This window comes from Balaenoptera ricei, chromosome 14 (genome assembly GCF_028023285.1).
Source record: "Balaenoptera ricei isolate mBalRic1 chromosome 14, mBalRic1.hap2, whole genome shotgun sequence".
NCBI lineage: Eukaryota > Metazoa > Chordata > Mammalia > Artiodactyla > Balaenopteridae > Balaenoptera > Balaenoptera ricei.
In genome coordinates this window covers 28,748,035-28,774,716 of record NC_082652.1, presented here as the reverse complement: position 1 = coordinate 28,774,716, position 26,682 = coordinate 28,748,035, and the positions used below count along the sequence as shown (strand labels likewise).

Genomic DNA, 26,682 nt, shown 5'->3' with positions numbered 1-26,682 from the left:
GTTTTATTTATTTATTTATTTATTTTTAATTATTTATTTATTGGCTGCGTTGGGTCTTCTTTGCTGTGCACAGGCTTTTTCTCTAGTTGCGGCGAGCAGGGGCTACTCTTCGTTGTGGCGCGCGGGCTTCTTATTTTGGTGACTTCTTTTGTTGCAGAGCACGGGCTCTAGAGCGCAGGCTCAGTAGTTGTGGCTCACGGGCTTAGTTGCTCCACAGCATGTGGGATCTTCCCAGACCAGGGCTTGAACCCGTGTCCCCTGCATTGGCAGGCGGATTCTTAATCAGTGTGCCACCAGGGGAGTCCCTCATTGTGGTTTTGCTTTGCATTTCCCTGGTGATTAGCGATGCTGACCATCTTTTCATGTACCTGTTGGCCAGCTCTATGTCTTTGGAAAAATGTCTATCCAGGTCTTTAGCCCATTTTTTAATCAGGTTGTTTGTGTTTTTGCTATTGAGTTGTATGAGTTCTTTGTATATTTTGGGAGTTAGCCCCTTATTAGGTATATGACTGACAAATATCTTCTCCCATTCAGTAGGCTGCCTTTTCATCCTGTGGTTTCCTTTGCTGTGTACCACCCCCCCCACCTCTTTTTCTGTTTTCTCTACCACGTGACTTTGTATCCCTTTATAGCCTTTCCACCCGCCCCTGGCTTTTGTTTTTTGTTTTTTTTTAAAATTTATTTATTTTATTTTTGGCTGTGTTGGGTCTTCAGTTGCTTTGCGTGGGCTTCCTCTAGTTGCGGCAAGCAGGGGCTACTCTTCATTGCGGTGCGCGGGCTTCTCATTGCGGTGGCTTTTCTTATTGCAGAGCATGGGCTGTAGGCATGCGGGCTCAGTAGTTGTGGCTCGCAGGCGCTATAGCACAGACTCAGTAGTTGTGGCACACGGGTTCAGTAGTTGTGGCTCACGCGCTCTAGAGCACAGGCTCAGTAGTTGTGGCACACGGGCTTAGTTATTGTGCGGCATGTGGGATCTTCCCGGACCCGGGCTTGAACCTGTGTCCCCTGCATTGGCAGGCAGATACTTAACCACTGCGCCACCAGGGAAGTCCCCCCTGCCTTCTGTTTTACTTAGTTCTGTTTGATTGGGGTGAAACTTTCCTATACCTGCCTGCAAATGCACCTTTGGATTAAGTGATTTGCTCTCTGTGTATTACAGCCGCAGTAAAGAGGTGGAGAAACTGGGAGGAAAGTTAGAGTTTGCCTCAGGGGCAGAGGGTTAGGACTTGGAGTCTGTGAAAGAGCCATTTTCATTTCATTCATCCTGGCCAGATTTAAGTCTGGCCCTAGGTTTGTCACATGATGAATTTGTTGCATTTAGCAGCTTTTCCCTGAAGTTCCATCTGCTGGTGAAATGGCTGTGGTGAGCGGGGACAGACCCAAGAGCTTTTGCAGTAGGTTGGGTGGAAAGTTGCCTTTAAGGAAGAACCTTTCCATCCATAGAAACAACAGAGACAAATGGAAAATGATGATAGAACAGTGGCAGGGGCTAAAGTACAGCTTCAAAGCGTTTGTAGGTCTGAGCAGTAGCTATTTGGCAAATATACGGTATCCTTTAAGTCTGTCTTGTTTTTTGAAAAGCTGAGCTTTTCTCTAGATGTGGTAGATTCACAGATACTTGGGAAAGAAGAAAACTCTGCCTCTTATCATTTGAGAGGCAGAGTAGCAATATATTTGACTTTGGTAGATGTACATCACTGGACCCAAAATGATGGTATCGTCCCCAGGACGTCTGGCTGGTCCCAGAAATGTTTCTTTTCACTGTATCCATTTTTTGTTTTTAAGAAATAACTGATTAATGGATGTTTTATAGATACACCTAAGATAACTAATATTTCATTATTATTCTGTTCCCTAATTTAAAAGTTCTATCTCTAAGAAAAAGAATCAGACAGAAGGTCGACATTTGTCAGGTGCTGTCCTCAAAGAGTCAGCTTTTCAAAGTGATAGAGAAAGAACGGAAGAGGAGCACGTTAGAGCTGCAAAACCCTTTCAGAGCCAAGATCCTTCTGATGGGATTTCACCGCTGGAGCAGGAGCGAGGTACTGAACTATTAGAAATCATTCCTTAATGTATATATTTTAATTTCCTTTTTAAAAATCTTTTTTTAATTGAAGTATAGTTGATGTACAAAATTACAGAAGTTACAGGTGTGTAGTATGGTGATTCACAATTTTTAAAGGTTATACTCCATTTATTATAAAATATTATAAAGTATTGGCTATATTCCCCATGTTGTACAATATATTTTTGTAGCTTATTTTATACCTAATAGTTTGTTCCTCTTAATCCCCTACTCCTGTAATGCCTCTCCCCCTCCTCTCTCCCCACTGGTAACCACTATTTTGTTCTCTTTGTCTGTGAGTCTGCTTCTTTTTTGTTACATTCATTATTTGTTGTATTTTTTAGATTCCACATGTAAGTTATATCATACAGTTTTAATCTCCTTTCTTATTGTTTTGTCTTTGGACCAGTGTTTATCTTAAAACTATGATACTATAAACTGAAAATGCTTTGGTTTGGCACTTTCCTATTAATACCATGATTATAATACTTTTATAGGAAAGGATCTCTTAATCAATCTCTTAATTATCCATACTGATTAAGCTGAAACCTCCTTTCCTGCAGAAACCATGCTGTCTGATGCTCACAGCACACTTTGTGTTCAAGACAGGGAGGCTGTTTCTAATACACCTGTCACATTTCCCCTGCCAATTAATTTGTATTCTTGTCAGCAGTCATTTTTGTTCCTAAGTTAAAATTTTTATGGGATGTTTGTATTTCTCTTGATGAAAAATGTCATTAATGTATGAAAGTAGACTAGATTAACTCCTCACACAAGAAATGAAAGAAAGACAAATTGGGCTTATTCAAAATTGAAAACTTCTGTGCTTCAAAAGACACTTTTGAGACAGTGAAAAGACAACCCAAAGATGGGAGAATATGTTTACAAATCATGTATCATATGTATATGATCAGGGACCAGCATTCAGAATATGTAGAGAAGTGTTATAGCTCAATAAAAAGACAAATAACCCAGTACTGTAAATGTCAGAGGCTTTTCAGTAGACATTTCTATAAAGAAGTTGTACAGATGGCCAGTAGACACATGAGAAGATGCTCAACAGCTATAATCATCAGGGAAATTCAAAACCAGGAGAGATCAATTCACACCCGCTGGAATTACTAGAATCAAGAAGATGGGAAATAGCAAGTATTTGTTGGAAACTGCGACACTCACCCATTGCTCGTTGGGATGTAAAATGGTGCTGCTGCTGTGGAAGATAGTTTGACGGTTCCTCAAAACATTAAACGTAGCATTACCCTATGACCCAGCAAGTCCAGTCCTAGGCATACACTTAAGAGAAATGAAAATGTGTGTCAACACTGAAACTTGTGTACATGAATGTTCATAGCAGCATTAGTCAGAGTAGCCAGAAAGTGGAGACAACTCAGATCGCCATCAGCTGATGTATGGATAAATAAAATGCAGTATGTCCATACAGTGGAGTGTTGTTCAGCCATAAAAAGGAGTGAAGTACTGATACGTGTTGTAATAGGATGACCCTTGAAAGCATGCTGAGTGAAAGAAGACAGACTCAGAAGGCCACATGCTGCGACTCCATTTATCCGAAGGTGAATCTGTAGGTAGAGAAGAGGCAAGTCCACTGAGACAAAGTAGATTAGTGGTGCTAGGGCCTGGGGGGCAGGGAGAATGGGGAGTGACTGTTTATGGGTACAGGATTTCTTTCTGGTATGATGAAAATATTGTAGAATTAGTGATAATGGTTGAACAACTTTGTAAATATACTAAAAACCACTGAATTGTATACTTCAAAAGGGTGATTTTATGGTAAGTTTTATATCAGTTAAAAAAAAAACCTCCCCATATACCTCTCTCACAGTTTCATTTAGTATAAGATTTTGCCACACTTGCTTAATCTCTTCTGTTTTTCTATTACCTTTTTTCCTGATATTAAAAAATTCCAGAGATCATTTTATTCCTACATATTTTAGCTTGCATCTCTAAAAATACGGGCATTTTCCTACATAACCATAGTGATGTTAATACTGTTAACCAACATAATTCTGTAATTATCGTATAGTACTCTGGTCCATATTCAGTTTACTAATTATCTTGGTTGGTTTGCTTGGATTGGGGTCCAAGGAAGGTTCCATTGTGTTTTGCTCCATCTGTCGTCGTGTCTCTTAGGTCTGTCGTTCTGGAGCTGTCCTGCTGTTTGGCATTGTCAGTTTGATCACTCGTGGTGTCATTTTTCTTCTCTCTTCCCCACATCCTCTGTAAAGCAGAAGTTAGCTTTAAAGCCTTGTTAGATTCCTATTCAGGTGTTTTTGGCGTATGTATAATTTTTTAAGCTTCCCCACCCTAACAGGTTTTTAATTTAACTGACCACTGATGGGCTCCTATACCATCATTTAAAAGTGCTCTATTCTATTTAAAGGGAAAAAAATGTATAGTTCATCAATTTGCTATTTTTGAGTGTTATTGGATATTTAGTTGATAAAATATTAATAATTTGGTCTTAGTTTTTGTTTTTGTTTACTTTAACAGACTTGCCTATTGATTTTTGTTCGCGATCCTGGATGAATAAGGAGAACAAGGTGATCTTATATATGTTATCAGTTTCGAGTATTATTAGGAGAGTGAGAGTACCTATTTCACAAATATGAATGCTAAGTAGTATTAATATTAGCTAGAAGTCTTCTACTTGTAAATAGCAGAAATCCACCTTACTGCTACAAGTAACCGGGAAGCTGACAGTAGGGCTGGTCTGGGGCTTCCTGTGTCTCCAGAGCTGTCTGCACCTCTGCTCTGCTTCACTCCATGCTGGCTCCTCTGGAATGTTGGTTCCGTGGGGTGAGGGTGTCTCTTTGTTTCGTGTATTGCATCCTGAGTGTCTAGCACATAGCTGGCACTTGATAATCTGTTGAATGATAGGAAAGCTGAATTCATTTGTAGGCAACCCAAGTGTTCATGATCAAAAAACAAGAACATGATCTTTCTTTTAGGGTAAATTAAAAAAAAAACACACACAATTCTAATGAGCTCACTTGGGTCCGTCCTCCCCTCTGTAAATCACTGTGCCAAGGGGTGAGTTGGGATAAAACTCTGATTTATGAGGCTGGACCTTAGGTCCACTTCTGTGTGTGTGTGTGCACGCACGTGTGTGTGTGTGCATGTGCATCAGTGCATATATGTGCACAGATAGAGGGATGTGACTGAAACCAACCCCCACCCCCACCCCCCGGACCACATGAAGTGAAAAGAGACGGGCTCCTCAGAGGACAGGCACTGAGCAGATAAGCAGTTTGTGTTTAACATAAACCGTCTCATATTTATGAGAGTTGTTTATAAAGTATGAACCAAGTATTGATACTTTTAAAACTTACAAAAAGGAAATGCAATTTTTATTTTATTTTACTTTCATAAGAATTTTTAACATTATTTTTGTAAAATGATTAAAAGAGGTCTAAAGTAAGAGTTGTTTCCGTGTGCCAGGGGTTGGCACACTCTAGCTCATTGCCCACATCCAACCTGCTGCCTGTTTTTGTAAAAGTTTTATCGGAAAGTAGCCATGTCCATTTGTTTCTGTATTGTTTATGGCTGCTTTTGTGCCACAACAGCTGAGTTGAGAAGTTGTGACAGTTGTGACATGGCTAGCAGACCCATGTTTACTATGAAGTAGATGAAATGTTTACTATCTGGCCCTTTGCAGAGAACGTTTGTTGACCCGTGCTCTGTACACTTGCTCCCTCTACGTAACCACTAGTAACTTACATATGTGAGTGATGCTTTTTAGAGGAACTTCAGGTGTAGCCAAACTGAAATTCAATCAGAAGGCTTGATTTCTTGAACACTGAGAAAAATGGTTTCTAAGAGAGAGATCATAACTTTTCCTGTGATAGGTAATTTTATTTCCTTAGGATGGTTGAAGAATTAACTTCCTAGAAGTATTAGAAATCACTGATAACAAAGAGAAGGACCATAAAACTAGAAAGCAGGAAGACAAGTATAGACACATGAGATACTTGATACAAAAGGTGAAGAAGTAAGAGCAGGGGGAAAATAAATACACTAGAAAACGTAGACCAGTGGGACCACCACTGCATTGGCCTTGGGTTTAGCGTGAGCTGTCCTGGCAGCCAGGGCAGCGAAGGTCTCATTGTCCAAACTGAGTGCATAACTCAGCACTGTGCTCTACAAGTGTGTAAATGGGTTGAGAGCCCGTGTTTTTTCCCAAAATGTTAGCATGCATTTTGCAGTCTAATTCTTGAGATGGTATTATTTGATATATATTTAATATGGTGAAATAAGATTGACACTTGAGGAGCTTCACATTTTATTCTGGGCCTTGAAGTGTCCTAGCAAACTGCCATGTGCCTTGTGGCCCCTAGTTGGAGCAGGGACGTCCACTGTCCAGGGTGTGCTGCAGAGTCCAGCTTTGCTGTTACCTGCACCTCCTGTCCAGGCCTCGAGCTGCCCCAGTTCATTTGTGTGTTAGTACACGAACTATATTACCAGGTCCTTTGAGCGTGTGCACACAGTGTGAAACCTTGAGCTTTAAGGATGTCTCATTGGGTGGGTCAGGGGAGGGGGGTGGCATGGGGGCAGGAAGAAAGTTATTAATACATGTAAAACAGCCCTTCATTGCCTGAACTGTGAACCACAGACCTTGAGCACATTGATGGGCCTTTCTGCAGCCTGTGCTGTGGTCTTCACAGTAGTGAGTGTGCTGCTTTCATTACAGTTTTATTTTTTATAGGTTGTTGTTCCTGATGCTGGAAAACATTTTGAAGAGAGGAATCCAAACAATGACTTAAGCCATACTAGTTTCCTAGAAAATGAGAAACTGATGTCACCTGCCAGCTGGGAAGATTCTTCTGGTAGCATCACAAAACTCAACTGGTGTTTTCCTTGTCCTGACCTTGCCATTCCATGTATCTCTGCTGCTTTGTTGCCGTAGTTATAATGCACCTTTTTGTTTCTCTGCCTTCTCCTTTACCTCTTACTTACGAGCACTCAAGTGGCCACTTGTGTTAAGTGATGGGATTTTAAACTTATTTCTCTATAGCAATCCTGATAGGATTATGCTTATCCCTCAGTTGAGTATCATTAAGGTATTAAGTATAAAGAACTGTGTTAAGAAATTAGGGGACAATGAAATATTTAGCCCCTGCTCTCTGAAAGGACTGCACGTGGCAAGAGAGATGTATAGTTGACTTCCGATTGTGTGAAGTGTATCTCAACGGTACAAGTTGTGTGGGAGTCATAGGAGGGTGACAAGTTAGTTCTGACTGAGGAAGGTATCTGTGAGGCTTTATTGAAAGAGGATGCGATTCTTCCTCCTTGAAAAGGAGGCCTGTGATAGGCCCTAATGTAGATACCAGAAGAGAAGTACATTCAAAAAGCAGGAACAGCTTCAGCAAAGGCACTAAGGTAGGGGCATATAGACCATGTTTGGAGAATAGCCAGTGCTTTTGTGTGGCAGGTTTATAGCACCTGTCGGACTATGAATTGGGGAATAAACCCAGAAAATAGGCAGAGACCAAACTATCCATGGCTTTGAAGGCCAGGCTGGTGAGCCAAGTGGGATAGATAGAAGCTATAAAATCAGGGCAGGTTTTGCTGCTAGTTTTTAGGTATTTTTAGATTATGGAATTGTTGATGAGGAATTGTTGACCTGAATTTATGCAGATCCTTGTTTTAGTAGGCTAGATTCTCAGAGGTGATTGGAAAATTATCCTCTTGAAAAGGCTTACAATACCATTATAAGTGACTGAGTGTTCTAGTTTTATCCTCCCTTGCCCGGCTGGGTGTTAGAACAATGAAAAGCACTGCCATTATTGTTTTATTTGTCTATTTGCAACTTTTTGGTTTTAGTGGAGGTGGAAAAAATTTTTATCATATCTGTGAGTATTCAGCTTTGTTATATCTTTTTTTTGTTTCTTCATTTTCAAGATCAGATACTGCTTGAGGTTTCATTTTACAATTAATCATTAATTTACCTGAAATTTGGTTTTACTTCTATGGCAGGCTTATTTTTTCTTTTTTGACAGTTACTCACTTGCCACAGTACTTTCTGAATAATCTGCCCTTTTCCATTGCCACACTTACTATATCCTAACTTTTGATGTATGCCAGGATTTGCTTCTGTGCTGTCTTCTCAATGAAGGTTAAATATTGAGTTTATATTAGAATGCTCATGATGACTTACAGACTGAAATTACAGTGGTTTTTTTCATGTCAAATGTTAAGACAAAATCACATAGACTATTGACCCATAAGTTTTATCAACCTTTTTGATTATATATTATTTACAGTTCAGTCGCTACTTTAAAGCCTGTCCTGTTTTCTCCTCCATTTTACCAATTAGATGATGATATCGATGATGAAGAGTTTTATGATGATCACTTGGAGGCTTATTTTGAGCAACTGGCAATTCCAGGAATGATGTATGAAGGCCTAGAAGGACAGGAATCTCCAGAAAATTATTTTAAGTTACCTGCAAGTGATCCTAGTCAGGTATATTCCAAACTTTACGGTTTTTCAGAAATTTGACATTAGAAAATCATTACTGGACTCAGTGGATATTAATAAAACTTAAGATTTTGGTTTTCTTTGGACTCTGTTTTCCCCAGATACAAACTGATGAGTAATACCTTTCCTGCTGCTGCTTACCTTTCCCTCTCCTATAGAAAAATTAAAAGAATGGTGCACTGAACATCTGTATACCCTTGTCCAGATCAGCCAGTTGTGAACATTTTTTTGCCATCTTTGTGTTTTCTTTGTCCCTCCATAAGTACTTTTTTGCTGAGTCATTTAAAAGTAAGTTGCAGGGCTTCCCTGGTGGCGCAGTGGTTGGGAGTCCTCCTGCCAATGCAGGGGACATGGGTTCGAGCCCTGGTCCAGGAAGATCCCACATGCCGCGGAGCAACTGGGCCCGTGTGCCACAGCTGCTGAGCCTGCGCCCTGGAGCCCGTGTGCCACAACGGCTGAAACCCGCGCGCCTGGAGCGCGTGCTCCACAACGGGAGAGGGCACCGCGGTGAGAAGCCTGCGCGCTGCGGCGGGAAGTGGCCCCCGCTCGCCGCGGCTGGGGAAAGCCCCCACACAGCAACAAGGACCCAACACAGCCAAAACTAAATAAATAAAATAAATTTATTTTTTAAAAAAAGTAAGTTGCAGATATTATGACATTTCACCCTAAAACATCAGCATTTACCTCCTGTGAATAAGGACTTTTTCCTACATAATCACAATTCTCTTATCTAACTTTGATATTGTGATTTAAATTAATATACAGTCCATATTCAAATTTATCCACTTATCTCCAAATGTCCTTTACTTTTGTTGTTTTTGATCCAGGCTTTAATCAGGGATTACACTTGTATTTGGTTGCCATGACTTGGAGTTCTTTCATGTCATTAAACTTTTTGTAAAATCTAGGCCTGTTGTTTTGTAAAATGACCCATATGGTAGATACAGCTGACTGCTTTCCTCCTCCTGATTAGATTGAACATTTTCCCCTTGAACAGATTGACTCTAAACATAAGCATTGTTGTATACTCTGTGTCCCATTGGGAGGCCTGTCAGCCCACTTGTCTCCTGTTGGTGATGCTGTTTGACCATTGATGAATATGGTGTTGGCCAGATGCCTCCTTGTCCCCCTTTGTTATCAGGAGGTAGTCTGTGGGATTTCAGGTACTTTCATTGCCTCCTTCTGAAACCCCACCTCCTAAGAGACCTTTGGATTGCTTTTATTTTTTCCCTCCTCCTCACATTTCCTAACTCTCAAGTTTTGCTGAGTTACACTGTCCAAGTGTAGACAGAGACCTATTTTTATTTTTTTAAATTTATTTATTTGGCTGTGCCGGGTCTTTATTGTTGCTGCGTGTGGGATCTTCCTTGCAGCATGTGGGATCTCTGGTTGTGGCACTTGGGATCTTTAGTTGCAGCATGTGAACTCTTAGTTGCAGCATGTGGGATGTAGTTCTCTGACCAGGGATCGAACCTGGGCCCCCTGCATCGGGAGCACGGAGTCTTAGCCACTGGACCACCAGGGACGTCCCAACAGAGACCTATTTTGTGTTTAGGTTTCAAAACTATCAGAGCAGCTGTATTCCCCCGACCCCCCCCACCCCTTTTTTTTGGACAAACCCTTGTGACTTTCAATAGCAGCAAGGGGGCTGCTCTGCTCCGTAGGAAACCCTTGCCTGGAGTTGGTCGCCTACCAGTGGCTTCACTCCAGGTTTCCTCCGCCTCCACCTGGGAGGGTTATCACGTGGCCACAGTCAGCCACAGTCCCACAGGTGGTAGCTTCGCCCCGTTGGCCCGCAGAGCACGTGGATTTTCTAACCGCATTCTTTATTCAGTGTTTTCAGGTGCTTTGCAGAGGAGAGAGCTGGTTTCCTACGTTCTGGTTCTTTTTAGTCTTTGTTAGTATCCTATGTGAAAGATAGTTGTCTAATTTTAAATGTCAGTTCTTTGTCTCCTTTGTCTTTTTTTTATTGGGATATTCATATTTTAACTCTTGTTTTTATAAGCTTTCTCTGTTAAGGAGATATTTTGATCCTTATGCACTTTATTTTTTTATTTTGTTTTTTGGCTCGGACAGCAGACATGTATCTCCTCACAGTTCTGGAGGCTGGGAGTCCGGATCCAGGTGTGGGCAGGGCTGGTTCCTCCTGAGGCTTCTCTCGGCCTGGAGACGGCAGCTTCTCCCTGCATCCTCACAGGGTCTCCCTTTGCTGGTCCTCATGTATTTCAGGCTTTAGTGTTTTTGTTAGTTTCCTAGGCCTGCCAGAACAAATTACCAGAATTTTGCTAGCTTAAAACAACAGAAATTTATTTTCTCACAATTCTTGAGGTCAGAGTCTGAAAACAAGGTGTTGAAAGGGCTAAGCTTCCACCAGAGGCTCCTTCCTGCCTCTTGCAGCCTCTGGGGCTCTAGTGTTCCTTAGTTCAGGGCAGCGTCACTCCAGTATCCGCCTCCATCTTCATGTGGCCTGTCCCTCTCTCTCTGTGTTCCTCTGAAGTCTTCCTCATGGAGTTTAAGGCCTGCCCCAAATCCAAGATGATCTCAAGATCTTTAACTTAATTGCATCTGCAAAGACCCTGTTTCTGATAAGGTCAAAATTTGCAGGTATCACCTGGGGATAAGACTTGGACACATCTTTTTTGGGAGATTCAATTTAACCCACAGAAGTTTTATACTACGAAGATATTATTCACTGAAGAATATAAAACTATCCATCTGTATTTCCTCCTAGTACTTTTACATCTAAATCTTTAAGTCATCTGGAGTTTATTTTGAGATAAGGTAGAGATTGTTTATTTTTTGTATAACGTTGTTGCAAAATCACCCAGTTAATAAATGGTGGCACTGGCATTTAAATGTATGATCTTATTTCAAAGTCTGTGTCTTGTCTTTTATATGTAACTACCTCCTTTTAGTATCCTAACTTTGAAAAGCCTTGCCTATGAGGCTGTTTTTGTTGTTATACATCTTATAGCAGAAAAGACTGCTGTTTTAAGGCTTCACTGGCACTTGAGATAGTGGTGGCTGAGTGTCTGAGAAGAGGGTTGTGGGCATGCGAGTCCCTTTCAGCAGTTGTTATTTTAGGAAAGAGTGAGCAGTGCCCTTTGGGAAGGTATGTTGGAGAGCGTGGTTTTGAGGCACTGGCTTAATCTGCCGTGTTTGAAGCAGTTGTTCTTGAACTCCTCAGGGTCGTTTGTAGTATTTGCTGTTTTACTCCTATTAAAAGTTATTAAGGGACTTACCTGGTGGTCCAGTGGTTACGACTTCATGCTCCCAATGCAGGGGGCCCGGGTACGATCCCCGGTCAGGGAACTAAGATCCCACATAACCACAGCTAAGCCCGCGTGCCGCAACTAGAGAAACCTATGCACCGCAACAAACAGCCTGCGCAGCCAAAAATGAATGAATGAATAAATAAATAAAATAAAATAACTTAAAGTTATTAATATTTGTGTTTTCAGGGTCTGTTAATATTAATTTTATGAGTCTGGTCACACTGATGGGTTTCCCATCCTTTTAGAGACTTTCAGTGATAATTACAGAAGTAAAACTGACATTTCTAACATCCTGTGCTGTAGTGAGCATATTGGCCCCACTTTTGGTATCTGAATCTGTTGGTGTGTGTTTGCCATGACCACATTTTGAATTTTGGTTTTGGTAAGTTCCTTACAATTGGTTCACATATAGTCTGGAAGAATATTGTGTAGTCTGTTCCTTTCTAGAATAAATATTTTATGTCAACTGTATAACTTTTTTGGTTTTTTTGGAAGGAGTTTTGAAAAACAAAACTTATTTCTGGTCTGTTATTTAATTTTTAAAGGAAAGCGGAAGAGAAGAAGGTCTGGTGACGACTCTGAGGGCTGCTAATGCGAAACTTAACCCTGTTTACTTTCACGACACAAATGCCAGTAAAGGTGATTTTGGCTTGATAGACCCTTTAAAGCTGGATGCAGGATCTCCTCATCAAAATAAGCATTTGGCATCAGACTCAGAAACAGTTTTGCCTGTGGATAGATTTTTAGACACTGAGATGCCTCAAGTGTCCATTCAAAAAAATGTGGACGTAGCATCTTTGAAGTCTGTTAGTGACAATGCATTTAATTCCGCTGATGCTCTGTGGTCACCCACTAGTGAAAGGCGAACATGTGAATGTTATGAGTCCGTTGGAAAGAGCAAGGACCGTAAGTGGGCCTTTTTTTTTTTAAATAAAAGTAAGAAATATGTAAAATGCTTATACACATTTTGAATAGGATATATTTCCAAGTGAAACTTCCCTAATCTTTCATATTAAAATATTTAAGTGTTCTGTGGATTAAAAAATGGTGTCTTTATTCACAGATCTGGTGGAAATGTGCCTTTCTAAGTATTAGTCATCTTTTCCTTCCTCCCTCTCCTCCATGATGGACTTTTACTGTGATTAAGGCTGGATTTTCCACTATCAGAGAGATACTTTTCTTTTGGGGAAATGGATTTTCCTTTAACTAGTTTTGGGCAGATTTCAGTTTGTTGATAACTAAGATAAGTCAACTAAATAAAATTATTTAAGAATATTGTATCATTTTATTTGTTGCATGTGTCATTGGATGTCTCTGGAATTTTATTTTCTAGAAACGGATCTATCACAGAGTGTGGTGTATCAGAACGAGGAGGGCAGATGGGTCACTGATCTTGCCTATTACACAGCTTTTGATAAAGAACAAGATGTAAATGTGTCTCTAAGTGATGAGATGAATGAAGGCTTCAGATCTGGCTGTAAGTGTATTGATAGCCTCTGCTCTGAACCATTTTCATTTTCTGATGGTGTTCTGAGATTACCCTGTACATCTTGGTTGGCCACATCAGATCCCTTCTGGATATGTACTTAGCACTTCACTTGTTTCTCTAGGAAGAGAGGCTTGAGTCAGTCATTGCTAATCACTGTGAACTGAGCCGAGCCTTTCCCCAAGTAAGGACAGCGAGTCACTTTAGAGCATTCTGATAAATGAGCAGTTACAAAAGATAGTCCATTTTAGAGTAAAAGTTCAGTAATGAAGAAATGGGAGAAAAGTGACGAGAAAGATAAATGAAATCTTAGAGGATGAGAACATTAGGAACCTCAGTTAGATTTGTTAATTAGCAGAATCTCTGACCGTGAAAGGAAAACGCTGCAAAACGCACGGCATTGTGAGAGCCTTGGCCTGTGGACATTTGCTGTGCCGCTGAGGCCTCTAGGGCCTGAGCGCCTCTAAACCTGGAATGAGGAAAGACAATGAGGAGCCTGTCAAGCCCAGTCATATTTTTAATAGGCTCAGATGGTGCCAGAGGAAGAAGTTACTCTAACAGCTGCTTGTACTAAGCTGCTCCTAATGTCCCTTGATGTGGAAGTACAGAGATCAATCGATAAGGCATGTTTCCAGCCCTTAGGAAACTGTCCATCAGCTAAGAGGGGTAAGATGAGAATACAGAACAACAGCATCGTTTGGAGTTGAGAGGAGGAATAACTTTTGCGTGAGTGGGTAGCAGAGGATTTCATATAGGAGGTGGCTTTCGAGGTAGAGTTTCAACAGGTAAATATTTTGGGCATGAGAAATTCCAAGTGCATAGAAAACCCAAAGAAAGAGGATGAGATGAGGAAGCATGGGCGTGTCTTGAGGCTGGTAAATAACCCAGCGTGGCTGGCATTTACGGCAAGACACGGGAAGGGTAGAGTAACGCGACATGGCGAGATGAAGCCCGAGTGGTAAGACTGGGCCAGGGATCGGGTGGGGTTGGACTCCGTGCTGAGCTGAGCTGTGCTTGGTAGGCACTTGGGAGCCTCTGAAGATGCTTGTCCAGCTTGCTTTGTGAGTCTCCCTCTGGCCTCGATGGTCAGTTAAATGGTAGGCTCCTTAGGGTGTTGTAGAAATCGAGGTGTCACAGTGAGAATGAGAAGAAAATAGCTCATGAGGGGTATGGAAATAAAATCGCTAGGATTTGGTGACTGGATTTCAGCAGATAGTAGAGAGGTAAGAAAAGATGGAGGTTTGGGGTCTAAATTATTTTGAGAAAATGGCAATACCATTAACTGAGATGGGAAAAAACAGAAGACATTGTAGAATTTTGGATGATTGTGGTTTGAGGTGGGGATATTCAGTAGTTGGAAATGAGTCAGAAATTGAAGGTTAAGTTATAATTATCAGTGATATCTTGATTTACAAAGGACAGTAGGCACAGGCTGGGCACTGGTTAGGGACCCTGTCACTTGAAAAGTCATCAGTTGTGGAATTTTCATGTGTTGCTGGTGAGAGTGTGAATTGATAAAACCATTTGGAACTTGTTTGGCAGTATCTTATGAAGGTGAACTTTACGAACTTCATAGTTTATGACCCGATAATTCTACACCCAAGTATATACCCAGTGTTCAGGGTGTATATATTCACCAAAAGACGTACACTAAAATGTTTGTAGCAGCACTATGTGTATTAGTCCCAAACTAGAAACTCCCAAATTCCCATTGACCTTGGAATGGATTGTGTTTATTCCTACTTTGGAATGCTGTGTAGCAATGGGAATGAAGGATGTGTAACTACTTGCGGCAACGTGATGAATTTCACAAATATGTTGAATGAGATAAGGCTGACTAGCAATACATGCCGTATATGTAGCCAGCTCTGTGGAGTAAGAAGCAAGGATAGTGGCTACCCTCGGGTTGGCATGCCGTGACAGGAGGCAAGCTCAGGGGGCCTTTTGGGTGCTGGCATGTTTTCTTTCTTGATCTGGGGTGTTGATCTGGTGACACAGATGTGTTCAGATTGTGAGAATTCATTGAGTTGGACACTTACATACACTTTTTAATGTATATTATACTTTGGTAAAAAGTTTTTAAAAGTTAGTGATGAAGCTGAGAAGAAAATTTGCAATTCATATTACAGAGTGAGGGCCCATTTCCCAAATATGTAAATTGTGCTAATAAACAATAAGTAAAAGACCAACTACTCAGTGTAGAACTGGGCAAAGGGTGTAAACAGTTTATAGAAAAGGAAATAAAAAGTCAGTTCCCGTGGGAACTATTCTTCAGCTACACCTGCACAGATGTATAGGATGTGTGTACACATTGTTCATCATCACAGAAGGTTGGAAGCAACGTGGATGTACAAAACAGGGACTGATTAGATAAGGTAGTCACGTCCATACGAGGGGATACCCTGTGGCCGTAATAAAAGGAAACGGAGCTCTTTAGGTACTGGTAAGGGAAAGATCACCAAAATAAATTATTTAAAATCTTATTCCAACATTTGCATAAAGAGGTGGAAGAAGGAAAGACATACATATTTGTAAGTACATACAGTGGAAAGATTAAAAAAAAAGAAACTAATTACAGGGCTCCCTAGCTACTTGTAGAACTCAAAGGTCAGTAGGTTCAACTAGTGAGGGGTTTCACGGGGTGCTGCATATGTTGGTTGCTTCTGGAGGTGTGGGAAGTGGGGCCAGTGATGAGGGAGACTTGCAGTGTTGTATTCTGTTATGTCTTTTGGTTAACTTCTAAGAACTCTTTATTGAAGCAGAATGTACCTATATCTTCTGCATTTAGAACTATGTGGGCATGTTACTATTAAAGGAGAAATATGATAAAACAGATAGTGGAGGAATTTCATGAAACCATCTGTGTGGTTAGGGAATGAACAGAAGCTGGGTAGGAAAGGATGACTGGCACTGGTGGTGAGGAAATGGAGAAAATGATTATTGAAAACTATGGAAAAGTTTGATGGAAGGAAAGAAAGGATCAACTGGTCAAGGGGAATTGGGCTGGGGGAGCGTGAATGGAATGGGAGACTTTATACGACGGGAAAGGAAATGTTGAAAATGTAAGAGGAGATACTCAGAAGAGGAAGCTTGGACCAAGGGCATAATTTTATAATAACAAGGCAGTTTTATTTATTTATAAATGAATAATTTTAATTTTTTTGGCTGTGCCGTGCAGCTTGTGGGTTCTTAGTTCCCTGCCCAGGGATCGAACCCATGTCCCCTGCAGTGGAAGCACGGAGTCCTAACCACTGGACCTCCAGGGAAGTCCTCAAAGTAGTTTTAAATGAAAACTTAAAACTTCCCCATTCCCACTTCCCCATTTCTGCCTCCCCCTCTCTGACAGCTCAGCGCATGTGAGCTGCTACTTCTGCTTGTGGCCTAGGATTTAAACATGGGGCGGAGGATGGGGAGCGGTATTGCTGCTTCAGAATTTAACAACAAAAGCGTTCAGGTGGCACTGGAGAGGACTGTGGTTTCAGATTTGGCAAAGAATTGGGCAGAGATTCTTGTAAGAAATGAAGTTCTGCTTTTTCATAATCTGTGAGTGATTTCTGATGAGCATACGTGGTAACAATGTCACTGTAGACTTTTCTTTAATTGAAGAGTCTTAAAGTCCAGAGAAAAAGTGCTCAGGAGTATAATAAAATAGCATTTGGAGCTGTTTACTTAATGATTTAAAAAATAAAGTATTTTAACTCATTGAAGTAAATTAAGTTTTTCTGGGTTACCTTCTTACCATCTGATTTCCTATTTACCCTCTCCTGGCTTTTAGATTTGGTTGGTTGATACTTTTCACATTTCAGAGCAGTGGTTTTTAACTTACTTTGAGTCATGGACCCCACAGAGAATCTTCACAGAAAAATTTTTCCTGTGGAAGATAACTGTTTTGCATGTGACTTCCGGAGCTTCCTGGCCCTCCCGATGCTCGTTCATAGACTTGTAGGCTCAGAACATGTTTATGTGGGAGGTGGTGGGATCGCAAAGTAAGGAACCAGCACTACCCTGACAAGTCAGAATCCTGAGCTACTTCTGGTGCTCTGCTCTCCCGGCTGGAAACAGCCTCCTGTGTCTGTTCTCATTTTGTCTCTCAAGATGTTAGTGTTGGGCCCTCAGGGCTTCCAGAAGGGTAGTTTGGATTGGGTTAGCCCCTAATGGACTGATGAGAGTAGGGACATCTCTCTTGTTTGGGCCACGAGTGGACTGTCCCTTCTGGGTTGCTGTTCACTCCTCCCCTTCCAGCCACTGTCTGGAAACACCAGGCAGAGGCAGAATGGGCAGCAGATGGGCAGTCCAGAGTCTAGCCTGCAGACTTTTCTGATTCAGCCAACATGTTTAAAGTCCTTTAAAATCCTAATGCCTTGAGCAGGATCATTTGCTGTTCAGTCTGCCTCTGTCCTCTCTCCCCATTGGCCCTCTGCTCACTTACCCCAGCCTTGTGGCCTTGGCCTAGAGATGGAGGGCTGTGTGCGCATTGGTTTCCCTAAGGTGAACTGAGTTGTTCATTCAGAACTTTGAGGGCAGACACTGGGTGAACACTTGTCCCTGTTTGCCCAGGCTGTGGGGTTTGCTGGGATGTGGGATTTTTCCTTTCAAAAACTAGGACAGTCCTGGGTGTTGGGACAAACAGGGGGTTGGCACCCCAGCAGACATCTTCATGACAAATTTACAGAGTGGCTTGTCCGTCTGATGTTCCAGATGAAATTCCATGCGTATTCATGGGCAGGTACCTTAACTCATGTGTGCCAAACTGCAAGGCTGAAGTTAATGTGAATCTTTTATAAAAAGCTTACATTATAAAGCCCCATTAGTAAGTTAGGGCAAGTTAGTACCTGATGAAATCAATCACAGTAGGGTGTTTATTGCCAAAAGTTTCAGAACCACATACTCTTAATGTGCTTAATACAGATGCATCAGTTCTGTGATGGAAGCTTTCACATACTTCTTTCAGTTTTATTTCTTTAATATTTCATTTTCCTAACTAGCTATGTTGTACTTACATGCTAGTATTTAATTAGGCATCAGTGCAATATAATTATAAAACTTATTCTTTTTTAAGCTGATGCATTGGATTTGATTGCACAAGATGAAGAAGAATTTAATAAAGAGCATCAGTTTATGCAGGTTTGTATTTTATTAACATTAACCAAAGTTTATAATTTTTCTTGTATTTAAATGTAGGCAAAATGTTCATTTCTTTCTGAATAGATATATAGTGAGTATAGAATTATATCTTGATTTTTCTCATGTTTAGACAATTTCTGCCTTTTCCTTCAGACTCTAAATTATTAATTGAAAAAAAGCTGGCATACTGAAATAGTGTTTATTAGTTCACTTAAAATTGCCTTAATAGGCTTCAAAGATACAGTTTTTTACCATGTTTTAAAATGAGGTAGTGCTATTTGTTTTTATTTGAAGATGTACTCCTTTCTAAAGATTTTTATTAATGACAATCAGTATTTGACTTAAGCAATATGTTAAAACAATGCATATCATAACTCAGGTATTAAAAAATTTCTCTTTTTGTGGACTTTATTACCTTTATTAGCTTAAGCTTGAATTTGTCCACATTTAAAAAATTTTTAAATATTTAAATTTCCTTAGTGAAATTTGTATTTTTATGTGTTAGAAAAACAGAAGGCTTGCTGGAGAAATAAAATGAAATGATGACTTTCTTCCTAGGAAGAAAATATAGATGCCCAGAACACTTCAGCTGCCCTAGGGGATACATCGTGGGGAACTTCAGTCAATTATGGTCTGTTGAGGAGATCACTTAGCACATCAGATTTGGACAAAGACGATGCCACTTATTTACGTCTGTCTTTAGGAGAGTTCTTTGCTCAAAGGTCTGAAGCTCTCGGTTGCCTTGGTGGTGGTTACAATGTGAAAAGAGTAAGTACCATGTGTGCTAGAAGTGGTTAAATTCACTTGCCCTTATGTTTTGAAGGTTATGATGGTGTAGCTAGATCAGAGTATCTTTAAAGCAGAGACAGAATAGGGACTCCGTGGTGGAATAGTGGTAAAAAGCTTCGGTTTTATAGTGTCTGTACCCTGACTGCAGTCCTAGCTCTGTCTTTTAACTAGTTCTGTGGCATGGCACAATGTATTTAACTCCTCTGTGCCTTGATTTTCCAATTTCTAGAATGGAATACTGTCTTACAGGGTTTTGTGGGGGATACTGTGATGGTGCGCGTACAGCGTTTAGCACGGCCTCAAGTGCATTAAGTACTCCATCCCTGTTAGTTGCTGTTTCATTGGTTGCTGATGTTATATCATTGGTTGTGGGAAGAATTCAAAGATTCATTTTTTAAACCTCTGGTCTAAAAACATGTTTTGAAATATAGGAGTGTTTTGGTTTTTTAAGATGTACATGTAAAAAGTTTTAAATGCAAGTGATAGTGGTAGATTGTATGAAGGAGTGAGGAGAAGCTTTGTCTCCTGTGGGGGTCAGAGCGGTGTCTGAGGAGGGGCACCGGGGTGATGCCTGAATGGTGGGGAGGAGGCAGCGTGTTCCCAGAAAAGTCTTGGAGGCGGGAGCTGGAGGGCATATCGGAGGAGCAGAGAGCAGGCCCACAGCTCGTGTGAGTGGGCTTCGGGTCAGTGGTCTGATGGTAGAAGTAGACACAGACCAGGTTATGATGGGGCCCTTGCAGGGCTTGGGTTCATCTCAAGGGAACTGGGAAGATGTGCTTGGAGGCAGGGTGCCCGGCCCATCTCCAGGTGTGACAGGAGCCGGGTGAAGGAGGTTCCTGAGCCTCAGAGGAGGAGAAGCAGGCAGAGGTTTAGCACGTGGAGGAGATGCCATGAAGGCCGAGGCCTGGGATGGCAGTATGGAAACAGAAAAGTTCTAGGGTTCAGGATTTCCTCTGGAGGTAGAGTCGAAGGACCTGTTGGTGAATTCCATGTAGGGACATAGTGCTGTCGGAGGGAGTGTGTATTAAAATAGGATTTCACTAAGAGTATAATTTTAAGCAGCTAGGGTGTTAGAAATTGACTTACAGGAAAATTTGAAACTGAACTGTGGGTCCTGTCTATGCAGTGAATTAAAAAATGAGAGTAAATACTTAGGCAGATTTTTCTGCCTGGATGAATTGGTTTTGACATTATAAGAGAAGTTGAAGCGTAACTGAATTCCTTTCTGAACAGCTGGACAAAACACCACACACTGGAAAGATGGATCTGTCATTTTGTATTAGTTATGAAATGTTACTTGGTTCAGGCAGCTGGATCAAGGGAGGAAATCCTCGAGTGAAGATTGATTGAAAATTGATTGCATTAGCGAATTTGCTTTTCAGGTCTATCCTGAGAGCTCTGGAAGGAAGCCAGGTGGGAATTCCCTGCCCTTGAGCAAGGTCCTTGAATGTGACCTTCTGAACGCTCATCTAGGGCAGTAGGAATGTATCTCATCTTAATACAGATTTTCAAGGACATATTTATTGTGTAAAATAAAATACCCTTGTAAGTAGTGTAAGTTCCAGTAAGGCAGGAAGTTTTATATCTTTTTTCTCACTGACTTGTCACTGATGATTATTACCAGTGCCTGACACATAGCAGGTGCTCAGTAACAATTACTGGAGGAACAAAGTGTCATTTCTGGGTTGCTTTAATTTGGATTTCTTAGTAAGCACAAATTATTTGACAATATTCGTTCTGATGATTAAAGATAGCTAGCAGTAAGGAAATAAAAGGTCCTGTCTGGACTTGTAAAGTTCATTTCTAGTAATTTATGTTAATTTTTTTGGTTTTTTTTTTGTTTTTGACTGCGTTGGGTCTTGATGCGGCACGCGGGCTTCTCTCTAGTTGCGGCATGTGGGCTCAGTAGTTGTGCTGCAGGGTCTTAGTTGCCCTGTGGCATGTGAGATCTTAGTTCCCTGACCAGGGATCGAACCCGTGTCCCCTGCATTGGAAGGTGGACTCTTAACCACTGGACCACCAGGGAAGTCCCAACTTACGTTTAAATGGAAAAATCAGAATCATTTTGTTGAAATAATTTTAGCTAGGTTACCACTATTAGGATAAAATAGTCTAGAATTTCTCAAAGCAGTTGCAAATTAAGGAAATAATTGGCATGTTTATTTTGTAGCCATCATTTGGTTATTTTATTAGATCACCAGAGAAGAGAGAACCTATTGCTCTAATAAGAAAATCAGATGTATCAAGAAGTAATTTGGAAAAAGAAATGGCTCATCTTAACCATGGTCTATTTTCAGGTAATGGATTAAATGAAGTTTTTTTTTAACCTGTAAGTTAGTGGTTGTGTGATCATGTTCTTTATGCGGAAGAAAGTAATGTATATACCACTTTGAATTTTTTGAGTATTAGTTACAGATTTGATTTTTATATAACTTCACATTGCCTTTTCAATCTAAAGTAGAAACAAGTCAGCCAAAATTCACCTAAATCCTTTTGTAAAAACAAAAGTAAATGAAATATAATCTGTTCAAGTGGTTGGGTTAACTTTGGCCTACTGAACTACTGAATTAATGAATTATAGCTACTATATTTATTATTTAGGTGGACTTTTAAAGAGGAGTTTTCAGATTTGGACTGTGATAGTATAAATATGATAACTATCTGTGATGAATATTTAAAATCAGACTTTCTTGGTTAACATAACAATTATCAAGCAGCTACTTTTTGCTAGTATAATGCCTCGTGCATTGTATCATGAAATTGTATAAAATGTGCTTTAGTCCTTAAAGAGCCTATATTCCAGTGGGGGATGAGGGGGTTGGGATATTTAGTGGTCCTTATCCCACGGATTGTTTCTGTGAGATAGTGTATAGATGTAAGTTGAATATTACATGTTTTCTACAGGAGATTTAAAGGCACAGCTAAGTGAAGGATCAGTTACACTTCAGGCTGAAGAACTGGAGAGTATTTCACAAGTGGATGAAAATGATGTGACATTAACTGCCAATAAAGGGAAAACAGAGGTATTTTAAGCCTTTCAAGAAGGAAAGCTAAAACCTCGCTGTCATAATTCTCATACAAGATCAAGATAAAGTCACGTAAAAAATGCATAACATTTTTCTTACTCAATTTTATTACAAGTATCCTTTAAATATTATCAGCATACAATAAATGTACGAAGAGTTTATAAAACAAACTTACAGTCAGTGAGTTATCACAGCTTATACACCCATGTACACCCCAGGTCAGGAAAGAGAGCGTTGCCCACAGCCCAGGAGCCATTTTTTTGTTCCTCCTGAACACTAGTTCCTCCTGTCTGACCTATGACACTGTAACAGTTTCACCCGTTTGTGAAGTTTATATACAAGAAATCATGTAGTAGCATATATATATATATATTTTTTTTAATATAAATTTATTTTATTTGTTTATTTTTTGCTGCGTTGGGTCTTTGTTGCTGCGTGCGGGCTTTTCTCTAGCTGCGGTGAGCAGGGGCTACTCTTCGTTGCGGTGAGCGGGGGCTACTCTTTGTTGCGGTGCGTGGGCTTCTCATTGCATTGCGGTGGCTTCTCTTGTTGTGGAGCACAGGTTCTAGGCGCGTGGGCTTCAGTAGTTGTGGCTCGTGGGCTCTAGAGCGCAGGCTCAGTAGTTGTGGCGCACAGGCTTAGTTGCTCCATGGCATGTGGGATCTTCCCAGACCAGGGATTGAACCTGTGTCCCCTGCATTGGCAGGTGGATTCTTAACCACTGTGCCACCAGGGAAGTCCCAGTAGCATATATTTTTCTTCGTTTTTTTCCACTTACGTTTGCAAGATGCAACTGTGATAAGTATAATAGCTAATTTTCATTGCTGTGTAGTATTCTATTATGAATATTCTGTCGTTGATATATTCACCCTAATGTTGATGGATATTTGGGATCTGTCTTATGTCAATATGACACTGTTAAAATAGTGTAGTTTTATAGTAGGTCTTGATATCTAGTAGAATAAGTCTTCCCCTCTTATTTTTCTTTAAAAGTATCTTGGCTGTTCTTGTTCCTTTACATTCACATATATATTTTAAAGTCAGATTGTCATCTTTCACAACCAGCTAGCAACCCTGCTGAGCTTTAAGTTGGGATTGTGTTTAATCTATAGAACGGTGAAATTGACATCTTTATAATATTGAATCTTCTAATCCATGAAGATTACATGTCCCTCCATTTAGGTTCTAATTTCTCTCTGTATTTTATGGGGCTTTTTTGTGCAGAGATTTTAACACATCATTTGTTAGATTTCTTTCTGAATTGTTTGAAATGGTATTTTAATATTATCTTTCTGAACTTAATTTTCCCTTTGTTGTGGCCAAACAGAAATACATGTTTTTTAATATACTCACCTTATATCCAGCAAGTGTGCTAAATTCATTTTTATTTATGGATTCTTTGGATTTTTCTGTATATGCACTTATATTATCTGAGAATAACAACAGTTCCTTTCTAATTTTTATACCTTCATTTCTTTGTCTAGCCTTACTTGACTGCATCTTAGAACAGTGAATAGAAGTGGTAATGTTGGGTTTCCCTGACTCAGAGGGAAAACTTTTGAGTAGTATTTTGTCTTTAAATTTGATGGATGCTCTAGGTTTTTATTTATCATCAGATTTTTAAAATTCCCTTCTAATTTTTGTTTGCTAGTTTTATTTTAATTTGTAAAGAGGTTGAATTTTGTCCAGTGCTGTTTTGCATCTGTCTAGGTGAACGTGAGTTTTCTCTTCTTTTGGTGATGTGGTGAGTTACATTACATGGTTTTGAATATTAAAGCTGCTCTTCTCCACTTGGGTCATGATACATTATCGTTTTTATAGATGGTTGGATTCAGTTTGATAATAATTTATTTATAATTTTGCATATGTGTTCACAAGTGGGTTGATGCTCTTTCTTATAATGTCCTTGTTTGGTTTTGGTACCAAGGTTTTGCCGGTTTCATTTTTTTTTTTTTTTTAATTTTTCAAATTTTATTATAATTATTTCTTTTCTATTTTTTTTTTTACTTTTGAAAAGCCAATTTACTTTGCATATTACTGACTAGAAGGGCTACTTTTTAAAAAAAAAGTAAAATAAATTTTCATTGAAAATGAAATTTCATTTCAATGAAATTTTCATTCATTTTCATTTTCATTTTACTTCATAAAAGTAAAATAAAATTTCATGTGAAATTCACATAATATTCACATAATATTAAATTAACCATTTTAAAGTGAACAATCCAGTGATATATAGGACGTTTACAGTGTTGTGCAATCACCACCTCTACCCAGTTCCAAAATATTTTCATGACCTCAAGAGGAAAGCCTATACCCATTAAGAAATTGCCCCTTCATAGCCCCATTTTCTACCCCCTGGCAACCACCAATCTGCATTTGTCCCCATGGGTTTATTTCTTTGGGATATTTTATATAAATAAAATCATATGTTACCTTTTGCATCTGGCTTCTTTCACGTAACATAATATTTTTAATATATGTCCATGGTGAAGCACATTATCAGTACTTCATTCCTTTCTCTGGACGAATAATATTCTGTTGTGTGTATATACCACCATTTGTTTATCCATTTATCCAGTGATGGCCATTGGTCTCATTTTTCTTATTTTCTGGAAGTTTTTTGTCAGACATACTAATTTTTTTAAATTAATTAATTATTTTTGGCTGTGTTGGGTCTTCGTTGTTGCGTGCTGGCTTTCTCTGGTTGCGTCGAGCAGGGACTACTCTTCGTTGCGGTGCGCAGGCTTCTCCTTGTGGTGACTTCTCTTGTTGCAGAGCACGGGCTCTAAGCGTGCGGGCTTCAGTAGTTGTGACACGTGGGCTCCAGTAGTTGTGGCTCGCGGGCTCTAGAGCACGGGCTCTAGAGTGCAGGCTCAGTAGTTGTGGCTCACGGGCCTAGTTGCTCTGCGGCATGTGGGATCTTCCCAGACGAGGGCTCGAACCCGTGTCCCCTGCATTGGCAGGCAGATTCTCAACCACTGCACCACCAGGGAAGCCCCTCTAACTTCTTGAAATGAATGCTTAGCTTAATTTTTCTGCCTTTTTGCTTTGCTTACATAAGCATCTGATGGAATAAATTTCCTTTTTTTTGGCCACGCCACACGGTTTGCGGGATGTTCCCTGACCAGGGATTGAACCCGGGCCACAGCAGTGAAAGCTCCAAATCCTAACCAGTAGACCATCAGGGAACTCCTAAATGTCCTTGAAAGTAGGGATTTTGTGGCATCCCCTACTTTCTTTTTTCATCTCATATGTTTTGATGTCATATTTTCGTTATTCTGTTCATTGTATTTTCTAATTTCTCTGGCCCATCAGTTTTTGGAAGTGTATTGCTTAGTTTCCAAACATTTGGGGATTTTCCACATTTTAAAATATTGATTCTAGGCAGTTGTACTGTAGTCAGAATTTTTGGTTTTAGTCCTTTGAAATTTGTTGAGACATGATATATGGCTCAGCATTTGTTCAGTTTTTGAAAATGTTTTCTCTGCACGTGAGAGGAATGCCTATCATGTAACTGTATGTCATTTAGGTGAAATTTATTAAATCATGATGATTAAACTGTATTTTTAAATTGTTGTGCTTGTTCTTTCAGTTACTTAGGTATTAAAATCTCGTACTGATTGTGGATTTGTCTGTTGTTTATTATAGTCTGCCAGTATTTGCTTTAAAATTTTTGAGGCTGTATTTTTCAAGGTACAAGCGTATTAGAATTCTTCTCTCCTGGTGAATCAAACCTTTTATCATTGTGCGTGACTGCGTTTGTCTGTAGTGGTGCTTTATGCACCACTTTATGTTAAGTCTAGTCTGATATTAACATAATTAATACCAGTTTTCTTTTAGTTAGTGTTTGCATGTTATATCTGTTTCTGTTATTTTACTTTTAACCTTTCTATAGCCTTGTATTGAATATTTTAGCTGTTTCTCTTATTAAAACATAGCGTTGGATTTTATTTTTCAATTTCTCATGATCCTTCTTTCCACTTATATTTACTGGAGCTACCAATATATGGGGATTTAAATCTGCTCTCTTTATGCACTCTATTTCACCTAGACATTGCTATTTTTCTTTTTTGTATTCTTTTGGATTGCTGAAGTATTTTATATTCCAGTTTTCTTCCTCTATTAATTTGGTAATTATATGTTTTCCTATTATTTTGGTTACCCAAGAAATTATAACCTGTCTCCTTCATTTACTAATTAATGTTTAATAAAAATAGGGTTTTTTTGGTTTTCTTTACCTCTTCCTTAACATTACAAGGACCATAAAACATTCAGTTTACTTCACTCTAGTCTTATAAGCGCCTATTGTTTTATATTTTAATTCTCTATTTAAACACCATAAGACATTATGATGATGTTGATGGTGATTACTGTTATTACATACAACCAATATGTATCTCTGACCTTCCATTTAAGATTAGT

At 39.8% G+C, this 26,682-nt stretch overlaps 1 protein-coding gene across 4 annotated transcripts in view; it reads left to right on the top strand.

Moving 5' to 3' along the window:
* CEP192 (centrosomal protein 192) overlaps positions 1 to 26,682 on the top strand; it is a 94,928-nt gene that overhangs the window by 13,652 nt on the left and 54,594 nt on the right. For 3 of the 4 annotated variants that reach the window (XM_059895451.1, XM_059895450.1, XM_059895453.1), the window contains exons 5-14: positions 1,867 to 2,042; positions 4,574 to 4,623; positions 6,786 to 6,906; positions 8,397 to 8,545; positions 12,381 to 12,741; positions 13,169 to 13,312; positions 18,381 to 18,445; positions 19,004 to 19,213; positions 21,405 to 21,531; positions 22,139 to 22,257. In XM_059895451.1, the coding sequence (XP_059751434.1) occupies positions 1,867 to 2,042; positions 4,574 to 4,623; positions 6,786 to 6,906; positions 8,397 to 8,545; positions 12,381 to 12,741; positions 13,169 to 13,312; positions 18,381 to 18,445; positions 19,004 to 19,213; positions 21,405 to 21,531; positions 22,139 to 22,257 (1,522 nt within the window). The remainder of the gene's footprint in view (positions 1 to 1,866; positions 2,043 to 4,573; positions 4,624 to 6,785; positions 6,907 to 8,396; positions 8,546 to 12,380; positions 12,742 to 13,168; positions 13,313 to 18,380; positions 18,446 to 19,003; positions 19,214 to 21,404; positions 21,532 to 22,138; positions 22,258 to 26,682) is intronic. The other variant, XM_059895452.1, reaches the window with a different exon arrangement.